The 19,030-nt window shown below is 49.1% G+C and overlaps 1 protein-coding gene across 2 annotated transcripts in view; it reads left to right on the top strand.

Annotated features, from left to right (window-relative positions):
* zgc:171482 (zinc finger protein) overlaps window positions 1-19,030 on the top strand; it is a 51,488-nt gene that overhangs the window by 19,622 nt on the left and 12,836 nt on the right. For both annotated transcript variants that reach the window (XM_030379561.1, XM_030379560.1), the window contains 2 exons: window positions 4,441-4,746; window positions 14,879-14,975. In XM_030379561.1, coding sequence (XP_030235421.1) covers window positions 4,441-4,746; window positions 14,879-14,975 — 403 coding nt within the window. The remainder of the gene's footprint in view (window positions 1-4,440; window positions 4,747-14,878; window positions 14,976-19,030) is intronic.

The following is a 19,030-nucleotide window of genomic DNA, read 5'->3' as shown; positions in this document are numbered from 1 at the left end:
TTCATTAACTACAGGTTACAGCGGGTATATATGGGTTATTATAGGCTATGAGAATAAAACAGCTGGCCATAGATACGGTAACTATGTGAACAAAGGAAGGCACCAGAGATACAATAGAGGTGCAGAAGCAGTATGAACATAATTGAACAGATGAATGTGAAGCTAGGGTATGGCATTGGCCCGCCAGAGAGGTCCATTATGCTGTGAGTGCGTGGCCATGGCGTCACGTATTTCCATCGCTCAGCGTGTGAGGTGCCATGCCGTGTGCGTGCGTGTGTGCGAGTGTGTGTGTTTCTGTGTGTGCGTTGCCGCAGAGACACAGATACACGCGTTGTCCACGCCAAATCTGCGCATTTGGACATGCCATCTGGCGCAAGAGTCCTTCGCATGCTCCTGACACCTCCTCCCTCCCCTGAACAAATAGACGCTCTGAACAAAGATACGCTCCTCTCCTCTTCCTCTGCACGCACGCACACGAAGCGCTCCGCTCTCACAAAACACCGGGCTATGAGTCAATGTATGTGCTTGTCGGGGCCACACGAAACACGACTCGTAATCACAGCTAGTCACACACGCCATCTTGAGGATGAAAAGCGGTTTCATCCCCTTATCGCAGCCGAGGGCCGGGCACTTCGGGTTCTGATCGAGTGACACATGGAGGCACATGCGCCCCCACACGCAGGACATTTGTGGGTTTGTAAATAGATCCATGCCTTTATTTAGAAGATAAATAGATTTCATGCATATTAAGGTGGAGCTAGGGTTGAGGTGCGTAGAAAATAGAGGCTTGTGTGCAGCACCCGTCGCCTCTCCCCGGCATTGAGAATCCACCCGCCATAAATACCCTCCAGGATGGTGTGATGACTGGAACAGCCAGCGCAGTCGCCTGCCAACGGACTGCCTCAGAGCAGCCTTGGCTGTGTGTGTGAATGTGTGTGTGTGCGTGCGTGCCTGCCCGCGAGTGTGTGTGTGTGTGTGTGTGTGTGTGTGTGTGTGTGTGTGTGTGTGTGTGTGTGTGTGTGTGTGTGTGTGTGTGTGTGTGTGTGTGTGTAAAAGGTGTGTGAGATTGTGTGAATGTGTGTGTGTCTACGTGTGTGTGTGTGTGTGTGTGTGTGTGTGTGTGTGTGTGTAAAAGGTGTGTGAGATTGTGTGAATGTGTGTGTGTCTACGTGTGTGTGGGGGTGTGCGTGTGTGTGACATGTGGGACTATAAGGGGGGGGTGTTGGTAACCATCGTACTTGGAAGTGGCGAAGGGCAGGTGTTGCTTGGGTCGGCTTTGTGTCGTGTGAGAGAAGAGGAGAGGAGGAGAGAGAAGAGAGGGTAAGAAGAAGAGAGAGGAGGATGACAGGAGGGGTTATTAAAGGAGATGAGAGGGTGAGGAAGAGGAGAGGAGAGGAGAGGAGGAGAGGAGAGGAGAGGAGAGGAGGAGAGGAGAGAGGGTAAGAAGAAGAGAGAGGAGGATGACAGGAGGGGTTATTAAAGGAGATGAGAGGGTGAGGAAGAGGAGAGGAGAGGAGAGGAGGAGAGGAGAGGAGAGGAGAGGAGGAGAGGAGAGAGGGTAAGAAGAAGAGAGAGGAGGATGACAGGAGGGGTTATTAAAGGAGATGAGAGGGTGAGGAAGAGGAGAGGAGAGGAGGAGAGGAGGAGAGGAGAGGAGAGGAGAGGAGGAGAGGAGAGGAGAGAGGGTAAGAAGAAGAGAGAGGAGGATGACAGGAGGGGTTATTAAAGGAGATGAGAGGGTGAGGAAGAGGAGAGGAGAAGAAAGGAGATGAGAGGGTGAGGAAGAGGAGAGGATAGAAGTAAGGAGATGAGAGGATGAGGAAGAGGAGAGGAGAAGAAAGGAGATGAGAGGGTGAGGAAGAGGAGAGGAGAAGAAAGGAGATGAGAGGGTGAGGAAGAGGAGAGGAGGAGAGGAGAGGAGAGGAGAGAGGGTAAGAAGAAGAGAGAGGAGGATGACAGGAGGGGTTATTAAAGGAGATGAGAGGGTGAGGAAGAGGAGAGGATAGAGGAGAGGAGAGGAGAGAGAGGAGAGGAGAGGAGAGGAGAGAGGAGAGAGGGTAAGAAGAAGAGAGAGGAGGATGACAGGAGGGGTTATTAAAGGAGATGAGAGGGTGAGGAAGAGGAGAGGAGAGGAGAGAGAGGAGAGGAGAGGAGAAGAGGAGAGGAGAGGAGAGAGGAGAGGATAGAGGAGAGGAGAGGAGAGGAGAGAGAGGAGAGGAGAGGAGGAGAGGAGAGGAGGAGAGGAGAGAGGGTAAGAAGAAGAGAGAGGAGGATGAGAGGAGGGGTTATTAAAGGAGATGAGAGGGTGAGGAAGAGGAGAGGAGAAGAAAGGAGATGAGAGGGTGAGGAAGAGGAGAGGAGAAGAAAGGAGATGAGAGGGTGAGGAAGAGGAGAGGATAGAAGTAAGGAGATGAGAGGTGAGGAAGAGGAGAGGAGAAGTAAGGAGATGAGAGGGTGAGGAAGAGGAGAGGATAGAAGAAAGGAGATGAGAGGGTGAGGAAGAGGAGAGGATAGAAGAAAGGAGATGAGAGGGTGAGGAAGAGGAGGGATAGAAGTAAGGAGATGAGAGGGTGAGGAAGAGGAGAGGATAGAAGAAAGGAGATGAGAGGGTGAGGAAGAGGAGAGGATAGAAGTAAGGAGATGAGAGGGTGAGGAAGAGGAGAGGATAGAAGTAAGGAGATGAGAGGGTGAGAGGAGAAGTTAGGGGAAAGAGAGGAGATGAGTGGGAGAAGAAAGGAGATGAGTGGATGAGGAGAAGAGATGAGTGGATGAGGAAAAGAGATGAGTAGAGGGAGATGATAGAGTGAGAGGAGGAGGAGAGGAAAGGAGATCAGAGGGCAAGATGAGAGGGGAGGGGAAAGAGGTAATGAGGAGAGGCGGAGGATAGGAGATGAGAGGGTGAGGAGGGAAGTAATTGAAAAGCGGAGTGGAGATGAAAAAGGGGTGAGGAGAGGATCAGTGAGGGTGAGAGGTGATGAGCGATGAGAGGGGGAGAGCGCGGACGGGGGGATGGGGGGGGGCGGCAGGGAGGAGGAGAGGATCAGTGAGAGGTGGAGAAGATGTGAGGCGAGAGTTGTGCTATTACACATGGGTCCCTGGAGTCCCATTGGCCTTCCACTGACCCCCTGCTACACGCCTGAGATCGGACTTACAACAATCTCCTCTCTCCGTCTCTAGTGGCAAGGCCCAGCCCTTTTGGCTGTGTGTGTGTGTGTGTGTGTGTGTGTGTGTGTGTGTGTGTGTGTGTGTGCGTGTGCGTGTGTGTGTGTGTGATAGGGTTAGGGTTGTGATATATGGGTGTTGGGAGATTTTTTTTTTTCCTTTACAGAATTTTCACCGGAAATGTTATTTGAAAGTCTATTTTTAGGCTGGTTCTCTCCCGTTGATGTTTTCATTTAAACCCGTTTAATACAATTCCTTGTATGTGCCCTGTCTCCTCTAACCCCTAACCCTAACTCCAATCACTGCCTCTCTTTATTTCTCTCTGATCTCTGTGCCCCCATGCCACCACACCCTCACCCACCTCTCTCTCCCCCACCTCTCTCTCTCTCCCACCTCTCTCTCTCCCCCACCTCTCTCTCTCTCTCTCTCTCTCTCTCTCTCTCTCTCTCTCTCTCTCTCTCTCTCTCTCTCTCTCTCTCTCTCTCTCACCTCTCTCTCTCTCCCCCACCTCTCTCTCTAACATCTCTGGTCCACCTCTCTCTCCCCCACCTCTCTCTCTCTCTCCCACCTCTCTCTCTCCCCCACCTCTCTCTCTCTCCCCCACCTCTTTCTCTCTCCCCCAACTCTCTCTCTCTCTCCCCCACCTCTCTCTCTCTCCCACCTCTCTCCCTCACCTCTCTCTCTCTCTCCCCTACCTCTCTCTCTCCCCCACCTCTCTCTCTCTCCCCCACCTCTCTCTCTCTCTCTCCCACCTCTCTCTCTCCCCCACCTCTCTCTCTCTCCCACCTCTCTCTCTCTCCCCCACCTCTCTCTCTCTCCCCCACCTCTTTCTCTCTCCCCCAACTCTCTCTCTCTCTCCCCCACCTCTCTCTCTCTCCCCCACCTCTCTCTCTCTCTCTCACCTCTCTCTCTCCCCCACCTCTCTCTCTCTCCCACCTCTCTCTCTCTCCCCCACCTCTCTCTCTCTCTCCCACCTCTCTCTCTCCCCCACCTCTCTCTCTCTCCCACCTCTCTCTCTCTCTCTCTCCCACCTCTCTCTCTCCCCCACCTCTCTCTCTCTCCCACCTCTCTCTCTCTCCCCCACCTCTCTCTCTCTCCCCCACCTCTCTCTCTCTCCCCCACCACACTCTCCCCCACCCCTCTCTCTCTCTCCCCCTACTCTCTCTCTCTCTCCCACCTCTATCTCTCTCCCCCACCACTCTCTCCCCCACCCCCCTCTCTCTCTCTCCCCCACCCCTCTCTCTCTCTCCCCCACCTCTCACCCGACCCTCTCCCCAGACTCATCGCCCTCCACCCCCCAGCCGTCGGACCCGGCCACCGCCCCCCCCCCGGCCCCCCCGCCGGCGCTGCCCTGGCCGGCGGTCCCTGGGGGGGGCGTGGTGGGCGTCGGCGGAGCAGGGGGCGGAGCAGGGGGCGGGCCCTGCGGCGGGGAGGCCGGCAAGTACTGCTGCCTGTGCGGCGCCTGGTTCAACAACCCCCTGATGGCCCAGCAGCACTACGAGGGGAAGAAGCATCGCCGCAACGCCGCCCGCGCACGCCTGCTGGAGCAGCTCTCTGGCAGCCTGGACGCCACCGAGACAGCAGGTCAGGAACCCTGACCCTAACCTAACCCTGACCCTGACCCTGACCCTAACCTAACCCTGACCCTGACCCTAACCTAACCCTGACCCTAACCTAACCCTGACCCTAACCCTGACCCTAACCCTGACCCTGACCCTGACCCTAACCTAACCCTTACCTAACCCTGACCCTAACCCTGACCCTAACCCGCGCACGCCTGCTGGAGCAGCTCTCTGGCAGCCTGGACGCCACCGAGACAGCAGGTCAGGAGCCCTGACCCTAACCTAACCCTGACCCTAACCTAACCCTGACCCTGACCCTAACCTAACCCTAACCCTGACCCTAACCCAGGGCCACTCAGACCCCCCACCCCGGGCCAATGCCTTCGGCAGCCCCTGAGCCTGCCCTACAAGCAGCACTGAGGGAGGGCAGTGTGTGAGGGCCGGTCTCGGTGGTAGCCTCGTGGTGTGGTTGTTAGGAAGGACATTGTGCCTGTCACATGCTAGTGACTGGAAAGGGGCCGGTGGTGGTCGCTCGCCAAGATACCATACGCTACGATTCTTTATTGTTAGAAGATGAAAATGATTCCAGATGGTAAATTCAAGAACATTGCAAGGACATAGCAAAGACAGTGGTACTCAGTGAGGCAGTGAGGTGGTTGTTCTGGATACATGTGTTGTCATGCAAATAGTGAATAGTTTGCTTTGCCCTAGTTACTATGTCTTCTAACACTGGTATGCCTTTTATCCATCCGTTCTTCGAGAAACATCATATACATGATATAACAACATTATTATAACAGTATTATTACAGGAAATGGTTTGATAAGCGCCGTAGATCATCGACATGCACATGGAGATTGACCTAAGATGAAAACATGTGTGCGCTCAAAAAGGCGAGAGCAAGGTACGAGGAGGCTCCGTAAAATCATTAATAGATGAGCATGGTTTCAGTATTATATCAATTAAATCATATTTAATGAGGTAAAACAACGTAAGACATCTCGTAACTATATCCCCTAGTGAACGGTGTACTACTGAACACGGGTGATGAATGATGCCAGGAATGCCAGAGGGCCAATCAATAGATTAAGCTGAGGAGGTAAAGCGAGATGACTTCACAGGCAGCCCGTGGCTCATCTGATAAACTGGGATCCGTGGTATACTGTCAGTTGCCATGGCAAACAGTTTTTTATTATTATTTCTTATCACACTTCTCATGCATTCGCACTTTATACCCGTTTTGCTGCCTGTCTCAAATTATGTTTCCCTTCAGTATCGCGCACAAACAATTGGGTTTATTCGTAGGATTTATGAAGCACATTTATTCAAACGCCATTGACGTGTGCAATGCTGGAAACCTGGAGATGAAAGGGCCCATGCACGTCATGTTTTCGTATTAGTTCTGAGGCACAGACACATGCACACACACACACACACACACACACACACACACACACACACACACACACACACACACACACACACACACACACACACACACACACACACACACACACACACACTCAGGTATACAGAGCTATACCACAAACATACCGACTCATACATACACATGCATATACTAAACACACACACGCAGGCACACACAAAAATACACACATGCACACACATACAAATCAGTGTGCTCCAGGTGCAACTGACACAAGTCATTACCTCAGTAAGCCAATCATATTACAGCCAGGGGTCACATGAGGCTTCAGACGGTGTCATGCCGGATATTGTCTCCTGTCTGCCCCTCGGCGCCCCTACCCCTCGAGTGCCGCGCTGCCCAAAGAACCCCTGACTTAATGATAACAATCAGTCGTCAGCTGTGGAAATAAAGTCATCGAAAGTCTTGCATATTTCCACAGGATTGCAGGAAAGCTAGTCTCACGAATCAGGCTTTAGATTAACATCTCAAAGTCTGCTGGCAGACCAGCTCCCGTCCTGGTGAACCAGGCTTTAGATTAACATGTTACAGTCAGACGATCGTCAGTCTGGGTGAACCAGGCTTCAGATTAACATTTTACAGTCAGACCAGCTCCCGTCCTGGTGAACTAGGCTTCAGATTAACATATTAAGGTCAGACGATCTCCAGTCTGGTTGAACCAGGCTTTCACTTTCTCTCGGATCACTTTGTTTCGACCTGTCGCTCTGCTTGAGGCGGGATGTGTGTCCGCATGATGGTGGAACACAAACTCACGCTATCACAAGTGTAAAGAACTGTAAAGAAAAGGGTCTGCAAAGGTTTTCAGATCCACACCGTGTATAATGAAAACTGTAGATAAACAATCCCTCTTTGAAGGCTTTATCCACTCATGAGCTTACCATCTCCCTAACCCTATCCCTAACATAGCTCTAACCCTAACCCTAACCTAGTAGGAGTGGTTAACCCTAGCCCTAACCCAAACCCTAACACATAGTGGGAGTGGTAAACCCTAACCCTAACCCTACCCATAGTAGGAGTGGTTAACCCTAACCCTAACCGATAGTAGGACTGGTTAACCCAAACCGTAACCCATAGTAGGAGTGGTTAACCCTAACCCAAACCCTGACCCATAATAGGAGTGGTTAACCCTAACCCAAACCCTAACCCATAGTGGGAGTGGTTAACCCTAACCCTAACTCATAGTAGGAGTGGTTAACCCTAACCCTAACCCATAATAGGAGTGGTTAACCCTAACCCTAACCCTAACTCATAGTAGGAATGGTTAACCCAAACCCTAACTCATAGTAGGAGTGGTTAACCCTAACCCTAACCCATAGTAGGACTGGTTAACCCAAACCCTGACCCATAGCAGGACTGGTTAACCCTAACCCTAACCCTAACCAATAGTAAGACTGGTTAACCCTAACCCTGACCCATAGTAGCAGTGCTGGGTCCCAGGTGATGTGCTCTAGCATAGTAAGAGTAGTTAACCCTATCCCTGACCCATAGCAGGACTGGTTAACCCTAACCTTAACCCTAACCCATAGTAAGACTTGTTAACCCAAACCCTGACCCATAGTAGCAGTGCTGGGTCCCAGATGATGTGCTCTAACATAGTAAGAGTGGTTAACCCTAACCCTGACCCATAGCAGGACTGGTTAACCCTAACCCTGACCCATAGTAGCAGTGCTGGGTCCCAGATGATGTGCTCTAACATAGTTAGAGTGGTTAAACCTAACCCAGACCCATAGCAGGACTGGTTAACCCTAACCCTGACCCATAGTAGCAGTGCTGGGTCCCAGATGATGTGCTCTAACATAGTAAGAGTGGTTAAACCTAACCCTGACCCATAGCAGGACTGGTTAACCCTAACCCTGACCCATAGTAGCAGTGCTGGGTCCCAGATGATGTGCTCTAACATAGTAGGAGCGCTCGGTCCCACAATACAGTAAAGGAGTGCTGAAAAGGATATGCAACCCAACCATTGTTGGATTGTCCCGTTTACTTTAGATGAGTTTGTTTCTCACTGAGACAACCCCCCCCCTTTTCCTCCGAAGATGTGAGAGCCTCACGTCTGATGAGCTGTGGTTAACAACTTCAGGTGTGAATCACTGAGTGTTATTCCACCAGGCGAGAGAGTGAGGTTAGCGAGCAGGGGAAAGTGTCTGTGCGAGTGTTAAAGAAAGCAAAGGCACTAATATTCTAATATGATAGTCTTTCGCCTGCCCTCTCTTGCCTCCCTCTCTGGGCCTCCCTTTTCTCTCTTTCTCTCTCTCTGTCTCTCTGTTACACTATCTGTCGTACATAGTAGATGACTGCACCAGGTTTATACTATACTATACTATGCACACTATTGATGGACCTGACCTTCTTCTTAAGTTGCAAGTACTCACTTGTTGCTTCTTAGTATTGCCATGCTCCTCTTTTTTCTCTCTCTCTCTCTCTCTCGCTCGCTCTCCCGCTCTCTCTCTCCCTCCCTCCCTCCCTCCCTCCCTCCCTCCCTCCCTCCCTCTCTCTCTCTCTCTCTCTCTCTCTCTCTCTCTCTCTCTCTCTCTCTCTCTCTCTCTCTCTCTCTCTCTCTCTCTCTCTCTCTCTCTCTCTCTCTCTCTCTCTCTCTCTCTCTCTCTCTCTCTCCCTCCCTCCCTCCCTCCCTCCCTCCCTCCCTCCCTCCCTCCCTCCCTCCCTCCCTCCCTCCCTCCCTCTCTCTCTCTCTCTCTCTCTCTCTCTCTCTCTCTCTCTCTCTCTCTTGCTCTCTCTCTCTGCCTGTCTGGATCTCCTCGCTCAGCGTCACAGCAGAGGAGGTCTGTGGGATGTCGGTTCAGGTTCAGTCATCCTTCACAGGGGGAAGAACACTTGTTTGGCAGCAGCGAGATAAACATTCATTAAGTCTTGCAGTAGTGCATTGCCACATTTTACAAAAGACAGAAATCTGATAGTAACGCTGTGAATGTCCCTGTAGGTGACATATGCCAACCCATTTAATGATCAGCTCAATGTATTTATTTATTCAGCTAAATCTCACTGAGATTACGCAACACTTGCACGAGAGACATTTTATAGGATATCAGCAGAAGTGCACAAACAATACAAGACATATACAGGCACAAGAGAAGGATCAAACCATCAAACCAAGCCTCTGTCAGCCCCATCAGAGTAGAAATACACAGCATGTTCGTATACAGCATAGTAGAAATAAACGGCTTGTTCGTATACAGTATAGTAGAAATACACAGCATGTTCGTATACAGCATAGTAGAAATAAACGGCTTGTTCGTATACAGTATAGTAGAAATACACAGCATGTTCGTATGCAGCATAGTAGAAATAAACGGCTTGTTCGTATACAGTATAGTAGAAATACGCAGCATGTTCGTATGCAGCATAGTAGAAATACACTAATGTTTCTATGCAGCATAGTAGAAATACACAGCGTGTACGTATACAGCATAGTAGAAATGCAATGCTTGAGAGAGAGATAGCTACAGAGTGCTCACTCATCACCCTGTGCCCACCAGCGTGCTCGCTCCGAATCCCCTTGACACAGATACATGGAAGGGCTTCTTCCTCTTGGTCTTTGGTTGGGGAGGGGTGGTGGACTGGGAGGGGTGGGGAGCAAGTCATTATTTCTCCCAGTTTGTTCCAGACAAGGAAGCCCCCCTAGAGACAGGGGTCATGACATCGCCTCCTTGTTGTGGTTCGGGGGAGGGGAGGGGAGCAGGGGGAAGGTGGGTGGGGCAGTGGAGAGGAGGGGGACCCTGCTCTGTGCCGGCCCCCCCCATAAATCACCCCAGTGGTAGAAGCCCCCCTGTAGACCCACCAGACACATGGGCCTCTGTAACGCCTCTCTGGAGGCAGACCTGTGTGTGTGTGTGTGTGTGTGTGTGTGTGTGTGTGTGTGTGTGTGTGTGTGTGTGTGTGTGTGTGTGTGTGCATGTACGTGTATCTGTACACACAACAACACGCACATACACAGGCACACACACAGGAGCAGTGTGTATACATTTCCTGTGTATGAGTGCACGTCCCTGTATGTGTGTGTATTTGCGTGTGTGTGTGTGGTGTGTGGTTGTGTGTGTGTGCAGGTGTGTGTGTGTGCATGTGTGTGGTTGTGCAGGTTGAAAGAGAGACATGCCAGCCTCGAGAATATTATCTGTGATTGATGAGTTTCTCTGCGTCTAGAGACAAGATTGACCTCTCCACCTCCCCTGAGATCACACAGACACACACACACACACACAGCCACATAAGTATACGCAATATTCTACACAGTCACATACACACAGACACACACACACACACCCACACACACAGTCACGGTCACACATACAAACACAGTCATTCACTCTAATACAGTTGCACATAGACAAACAAACACGCACAGTCACACACTTACCGACTTGCAAATACACGCACATTCACATTCGCTTCATGATACACACACATGTGAAGGTACAAACATACATATATATGATCTTGCATGTGCATGAAATATTAATACAAAATAGCAAAATAAAATTGTTCATTCTCAGAGAATTGTTCATTCCCAGAGAAACACACAAATGAGTTGGGAGAAAACAATCTAGCCGAGAAACAAGGTTACTTCATCCAACACCTCACGTAACACAATTCAAAAAGTAAGGAGCCCCCATGTTGGTTTTCACCTGGTACCAGATGGTCTTTCTTGGCACATACTTGCACTTTTTTTTGTCAAGCCCCTTGAAGTTTCCGGTCGCTTGGTCGAACCGCACTTTCCATTTGGCTAGGACTGTCAGTTAAACGTCTCATCATTATGGTGATAAGCTTCTGCCTGCTGAGGGATTCGTTTCAAGTCCCATGATACATTCGGTTGGTTCTTTATATCCCACATCTCTTGTGAGTTTTTGTGGGCTTGGAATCTGTTCATTTTCTTCTGGTACAGTACAGTAAAGAACATGGCTAACTAATGGACTTCCAAGTCAAGCCGGCTTCTGGGAAAGCAGAACCAGCGTGAGCTCATTTTGTGTCCAGGCAGTAAATGGGGCTTATCCTCTAAGATTGTTTGTGTTTTTTTGTAATTAGTTTTAGACCATTGACCTGAATTGGAGACAGCAGAAGTAATAGCCACTCTCTCCCGAGACAAACCGATCGATACTCAGGGTGCTGTATCTACTCTCGTCGATTTCACAAACCGATTTGATTTAAAATATTAAACGGCAAGAACACTGCATCCCTTGAAATAGTTTTCTAATTAGCGACGGTAAAGTTGGATAGCATATGAGATCAAATAATACAAAAAATTATGTAAATAGGTTTTGAATACATGACAAGCTGTGTTCTAAGAATAGAAAATGGCTTATTGCTCAGCTGACACGTCTGGTGGCTTTGTCTTAGTCTATTTACCAGCTTGCCAGTGACGCCAGCAGGCTGTGTACATTGTTAAAACAGTTCACTAATAGCACTAGCACCACTCCTACTATTCACCTCCTCTCCTCCCTCCCCCTCTCCTCCCCTATCCTCTCCTCTCCTCTCCTCCCTCCCCCTCTCCTCCCCTATCCTCTCCTCTCCTCTCTCCCCCTCTCCTCCCCTATCCTCTCCTCCCCTCTCCTCTCTCCTCTGCTCTCCTCTCCTCTCCTCCCTCCACCTCTCCTCTCCTCCCTCCCCCTCTCCTCCCTCCACCTCTCCTCCCTCCACCTCTCCTCTCCTCCCTCCCCCTCTCCTCCCTCCACCTCTCCTCTCCTCCCTCCCCCTCTCCTCCCTCCGCCTCTCCTCCCCTATCCTCTCCTCTCCTCCCTCCCCCTCTCCTCTCCTCCCTCCACCTCTCCTCTCCTCCCTCCCCCTCTCCTCCCTCCACCTCTCCTCCCTCCCCCTCTCCTCTCCTCCCTCCCCCTCTCCTCTCCTCCCTCCACCTCTCCTCTCCTCTCCTCCCCTATCCTCTCCTCTCCACCCTCCCCCTCTCCTCCCTCCCCCTCTCCTCTCCTCCCTCCCCCTCTCCTCCCCTCTCCTCTCCTCTCCTCCCTCCCCCTCTCCTCCCCTATCCTATCATCTCCCCCCTCGTCTCCTCTTCTATTCCTCTCCTCCCCTTCCTCTCTTCATCCTCCCCTCACCCCTCATCTTCTTTCCTGTTCTCCCACCCTCTCTTCTCCTCCTCTCTGATTTCCTCCTCTCCTGTCCTTTCCTGAGCTCCCATCCTCCCCCCCCCCTTCTCTCTTCTCAACTTATTTCCTCTCCTCCATCCTCTCATCCTCTCTTCTCTCTCCTCTCCTCCCTTTTCCGCTCCCTCTCACTCCTCTCATCCTCTTGTGTAATTACCCCCCCCCCCCCATCACCACATACATGCATATTCCTCCATTGTAGGCCCTCAGCTCCAGCACATTCTATTCACCGCTTGTAATTAACATGGATTAGTGCACAGACCGGGTCTCGAACCAGAAGGGCTTGATTAAGCAACACACCGTGAATGTGTGTGTGTGTGTGTGTGTGTGTGTGTGTGTGTGTGTGTGTGTGTGTGTGTGTGTGTGTGTGTGTGTGTGTGTGTGTGTGAGTATGGCTGTGTGTGTGTATCTGTCATTAATCACTGCTAGTGGAGAAGGTGCTTTTATGACACTTGTCTGTGAATTTATGGGCATAACAGAAACACATGAAAAATACACTTCCACTAATGACGCACATCAAAATCTCTTTGATGCTGTAATCCGTCGTCAAACAAAATACAGACAGGAAAACCTCTTTTCTCCCATTAGAAGACGAGATGTACTGAAAACTTGAGCGCTGAGGAGAAAGCTGCCCCTCTTCCACGCTTTTGTTTTTGGAAAGGCATTTTGACGTCACATCCATGCATTTCCATCCATTTCTTCTCTCGCCCTGTCTTTATTCATGCAGAATCCCCCCCCTGGAGCTCTACAACTAGCCTCACCCAATGACAACTCTTGGGCCGGGGCTGGCTGATAAAAGCAGACTGTCCATGATTGAGCCTTGAAAGGGACTAAAACGTTATTTACGTTTTGTGAAGTGCGCAGGCAGTCCATGCACATCCATGGCATTTATAGCCGGCTTTTCCTTGTATAATTGCCGTGGTTTGTGCAGTCTGCTTTATCAGGGCTTTAATTTCAGAAGTGGGCAACACGTGACAAATCCTGTATGATGCCTTCACGGGGGCCGTGGTGATGTCATCTTTGATCCACCCGTGGCGACTACAAATTGGGTTCAGATTCTCAACTGGCATAATGAAATATGCCACATTATGCATATCTGGCCCGGTCCCACGATAGCTTCCCGAGACACACACTACATCGCAATGTTGTGTTTGCACTTGAGTTCCCAACATGCCTTGCCAATTAATGCCGTGCAAGGTCAAAGGGGAACGGCGTCGGTGCCAGCAGCTCGTAAATCTCCCACACTGCGCTGACAGCGGGAGAAGGCCACCAACTATTATAAACACACCAACCTTCAGACAGACTTTGCCCACGAACATCATCCAGCTCATACAAATAAGGATAGATAAAAAGAGAAACAGAGATGAAAAAAAACCTGCAGGTTCACAAAAGTGAAACATTCTGGGCAATTCATGTGGACATTCTTTTTATTTCTTCTCATTTTTATCTAACAGCAGTCCAACTGTCATGACTGTTGGTGACTTTGGTAATGATAGTCGCCTGGTGACGGCTCTGCAATGCGCAAAAGTTCGAGAAAACTAAAACTTACATTTGAAAGTCTCTGGGTGGGAAGGAGGGGACCTGTGCCAACTAAACCAGGCTGGACGATAACAGGTTCCACACAAGACTGTCCTAGTTTCCCTTGCCTTCCTGGTCAATGAGCTGTACCACGTAATGAAATAATGGCGGAATTCATTTGTATTATGGTTGCCATGGTTTAATATAGATTTATGATGACTGGTCTCTGGTGAAAGTATCTCTTTGTTGCGCTTCCTTGTTTGATTCGGTTCTTCACAAACACACACACACACACACACACACACTTCACCTGCACAAAAGTGTGCATGGCCACCGTGTGTAGTTCTATGACCCACACATAAAAGCAGGCCCACATTCACACACATATGTGTTGATACATTAACACACACACACACACACACATTTGTATGTTAGTGTGTGTGTGTACATATACACGCTCATGCATGCACGCACACACGCACACAAATAAAAACATACATGGTCATACTGACACACAGACACAATTGTGAACAGACACACATACACATGCACACACGTGCACTCTTCAATCATCAATGTCAGGGTCCCTCTCCATCTCCCCAACATCTCACCTCGACCACCTGCAGACACCAGTGGTTCACATCTGGTTCCTCTTCATGTCATTTAATCACAGCATGGCCACCGACACAGCACAGACACAACATGCACACAGGCCTCCTACTCTACTACACACATGCACACACACGCACGCACGCACGTACACACACACACACACACACACACACACACACACACACGCGCGCGCACACACTAATCACAATAACACAGAGATTAAAAGTGAACTGAGGATAAAAATAAATCGCTATCATCGCTATAAGTTATTTTTGATAGTCGTTAATAAAAGCCAATTCTCTGCAATTACGGAACTTTGTGTGCTGTTCTACTTATATTCGTTTTTGTTCTGATCTCATGTTGTTTCTTTTTTGCTCAATGTTGATTGAAGATAACAATAGAAGGAGCTGGAAGGCTTGTCTTGACGCTGTCGACTGGTGTGTGTGTGTGTTTGTGTGTCTCTCCAGGACTTCGCAGTAGTTACTCCTGCAGTGTCTGCAGTGTGGTCCTCAACTCCATAGAGCAGTACCACGCACACCTTCAAGGCTCCAAGCATCAAAACAAGTGAGTGCAACGTAGGCATGCATGGATAGAAGGGTGAATGGATGAATTGCTGAAGTGCGGATGGTTGGATGGATGGATGGGTGAATGGATGGATGGCTGAACTGAGGATGGATTGGGGAGTGGATGGATGGTTGAATGGATGGATGGCTGAACTGAGGATGGATGTGGGGGAGTGGATGGATGGTTGAATGGATGGATGGCTGAACTGAGGATGGATTGGGGAGTGGATGGATGGGTGAATGGATATAAGTGCGGATGGTTGGATGGATGGTTGGATGGATGGATGATGGATGGATGGATGGGGGGATGGGGGGATGGATGGATGGATGGATGGATGGATGGATGATGGATGGATGGATGGATGGATGGATGATGGATGGATGGATGGATGGATGGATGGATGGATGATGGTCGGATGGATGGATGGATGGATGGGGGGATGGGGGGATGGACGGAGGGATGGATGGATGGAGGGATGGAGGGATGGATGGATGGATGGATGGATGGTTTGGGGGATGGATGGATGGATGGATGGATGGTTTGGGGGATGGATGGATGGATGGATGGATGGATGGACGGAGGGATGGATGGATGGATGGATGGATGGATGGATGGATGGATGGATGGATGGATGGATGGATGGATGGATGGATGGATGGATGGGGGGATGGATGGAGGGATGGATGGATGGATGGATGGACGGATGGGGGGATGGATGGATGGATGGATGGATGGTTGGATGGATGGGGGGATGGACGGAGGGAGGGATGGAGGGATGGACGGATGGATGGATGGACGGATGGATGGATGGATGGATGGATGGATGGGGGGATGGACGGAGGGATGGATGGAGGGATGGATGGAGGGATGGACGGAGGGATGGATGGATGGATGGGGGGATGGATGGAGGGATGGATGGATGGATGGATGGATGGACGGAGGGATGGATGGATTGACGGATGGGGGGATGGACGGAGGGAGGGATGATGGATGGGTGGATGGATGGATGGATGGGGGGATGGACGGAGGGATGGATGGATGGATGGATGGATGGATGGATGGATGGATGGATGGATGGGGGGATGGATGGATGGATGGGGGGATGGATGGATGGATGGATGGATGGATGGATGGATGGATGGGGGGATGGACGGAGGGATGGATGGATGGATGGATGGATGGATGGATGGACGGAGGGATGATGGATGGATGGATGGGGGGATGGATGGATGGATGGAGGGATGGATGGATGGGGGGATGGATGGGGGGATGGATGGATGGATGGATGGATGGGGGGATGGATGGATGGGGGGATGGATGGATGGATGGATGGATGGGGGGATGGATGGATGGGGGGATGGATGGATGGGGGGATGGACGGAGGGATGGATGGATGGATGGATGGATGGATGGATGGATGGATGGATGGGGGGATGGATGGATGGATGGGGGGATGGATGGATGGGGGGATGGACGGAGGGATGGATGGATGGGGGGATGGGTGGGGGAATAATAAAGTAATAGTATTCAAAAAGGAAAAAAATCCATAAACTTCATCATAAAAACGAGGCAACATGGGTCCAATCTCTCTCCGTGAAAGCCCCAGAATGTTTCCCCTCTTTGAACCTGTCAGAATTTAATTGGTTGTTCAAGGTTCAGAATTGTGCATTTACAGCAAGAAGGAAAATAAGTACATAATAAAAAATAAAATCTGAACTTCATTGCCTTATTTGGGAGATGACCTTTCAAAAACGTAGTTGTGATTCCAATAGAAGCACACGTGTCTTTGCTGCACCATAACATTAGATTTGATTTGTTGTAAGAAGTTGAATCTCAAAGACAGCCTTAGAAATGTGATAATAACTTAACTCACTATAAAACAAATTTGAAGGAACCTTTAATAACATTGAGGACATATTACACCCATATCAGGCAATAAGTCCATGAAACGTAGATGAGTCCCAGCCCGAAAGGGATCAGGCTTCCTTCTTTAGGGCCGAAAAGTAACATAATAGGTTATTTAGCTGAGGAGAAGGTTATTTATTTTAGAGCTGTCAGTTAAACGCGTTATTAACGGCGTTAACGTAAACCAAATTTAACGGCGTTAAAAAAAATATCGCGCGATTAACGCAATTATTTTATATTACAATTTTTTTTTTTTTTTTTTTTTAATATAAATTTTTTTGTATCGTCCTGTTTTGATCAGTATATGCCAATGTTGTTATCAATAAAAAATCATTTGCACAAGGCAAGCTGATGCAATTCACCATGTTGATAAGAGAATTAAAATGAGAAGAATTATGGGACAAAAAAATCAAGGGATATTTAGCATAGAAAAATAATTTGCGATTAATCGTGAGTTAACTATGACATTAATGCGATTCATCACGATTAAATATTTTAATCGCTTGACAGCTCTAGAAATTAGGTACCTATTCAATTGTCAAATTTTTAACGATTAAGCTTAATGTTTGGCATGAGACGAAGTGTGACTGTAGAAATACTACCATTCTAAAAAAGTATTATGGTAAACATTTATTTACTTAAAAAATAATTAAACCAGGAGCAGTAGGAGTTCTTCCAATGCCAACAGTAAAGTCCAAGACGTGTGATCTGATTAGCAGAAATATCTGCAAGCTGTTCTCAAGTATATCCAACATGACTTGTGTGTGTGTGTGCGTACGTGTGCGCGTGTGTGTGTGTGTGTGTGTGTGTGTGTGTGTGTGTGTGTGTGTGTGTGTGTGTGTGTTTGTGTGTTCAATCTGAGAAAAACTCTAAATGCTAAAGCACGACATTATCACTTTTTCTGCACTCATATAAAATGCTGAATATACCGTTCCACACAGATGCAGCCACAGACATATACACAGACAAACACAGCAGTTAGCAGTGAGTGCTAGAAGCCATTAAATAAAGCTAGGCACAAGATGAGCTCCGGCCTGGTCAAAGGTCAGCCCAGAAGAAATTTGTGTCTTAAGTAATAGAGAGGTGACCTTTGGAAAGTGTTCAACAACGATGAGTTAAACAGTGTAGCCTTCACATAAGGTCACACGTAATGATTGTGATACGCAGACTGTAACAATAAGAGACGACAGCGTTGGACTATGAGAGGGAACATGGCTCGCGGCAAAACTAAATGTTCATTAGGCTAGGTTATGGTATATATACGTGAGTTTAGGATTTTACAGCACTGCGACTCTCTTGAGTCCTCTATATATGGCTGTTCATCGCCTGCCAAAAATAGCATGGAGCATTCTAATGTACAACTCCTATAGAGACTGGAAGTACACTGAACTGGGTGAAAAGGGGTCATTTGAAGGATGTTCAAATTGAGAGGGACAGCCAAAGAAATTAAATGTTCTAGAGAAGGGAAGACAGAAGATTATTATGTTATGCAGTTCCAGAGAACAAAAAGAAAAACAACCAAAAATGTGGGTGTGAGAGAGAGAGAAAGATGAAGAGAAAAGGGAATTGTGGAATTGAAGAAGACTGTTATTTTACAGCAAGGCAGGGACACAAAGGCAGACCACATTGGAGACAGAGATGAAATGGCATTGAAGCCAGGGAGAAAGAGAGGAATCGAAAGAGGGTCAGAGAGAGAGACAGCAACAGAGAGAGAGACAGAGAGGAATATAGAAGTGGCAGCAGAGGCAAAACGGAGTGCGAGACAAGGAGGAATCCGGTCGGGTCAAAAAGAAAATGATAGCACTAGCTGAGACGTTAGAGTCGGTGGTGGGGAAGAAAAACAACCCCCCCAAAACAAAGAGCTCAGCAAAGAAACTGCTACACCTTGTAAAACCAAGAGCCACTGCAGGCAGAAAAACACGCCAAGGGTGGCGAGAGGAGAAACGCAAAGGTGCCGTGACAGAGATAAGGAGAAAAGGTTTAAAGCCGTCAGGAAAGATCCGGTCAGGGGTCCACATCTGCTGACAGCCTGGGATTTGGACTACTTAGGAGAAGCCGGATCAATGGGGCACCAAGGGGCGTCAGGGGGGGGGGGGGGATTTTAACACAGAATACCTGGGGATTAGGGGAGCCGGACTGATCGTGGCGGG

This window comes from Gadus morhua, chromosome 15 (genome assembly GCF_902167405.1).
Source record: "Gadus morhua chromosome 15, gadMor3.0, whole genome shotgun sequence".
Taxonomy (NCBI): Eukaryota; Metazoa; Chordata; class Actinopteri; order Gadiformes; family Gadidae; genus Gadus; species Gadus morhua.
Note: the sequence above shows the minus strand (reverse complement) of the source record. Positions and strands in the feature narration are given on the sequence as shown.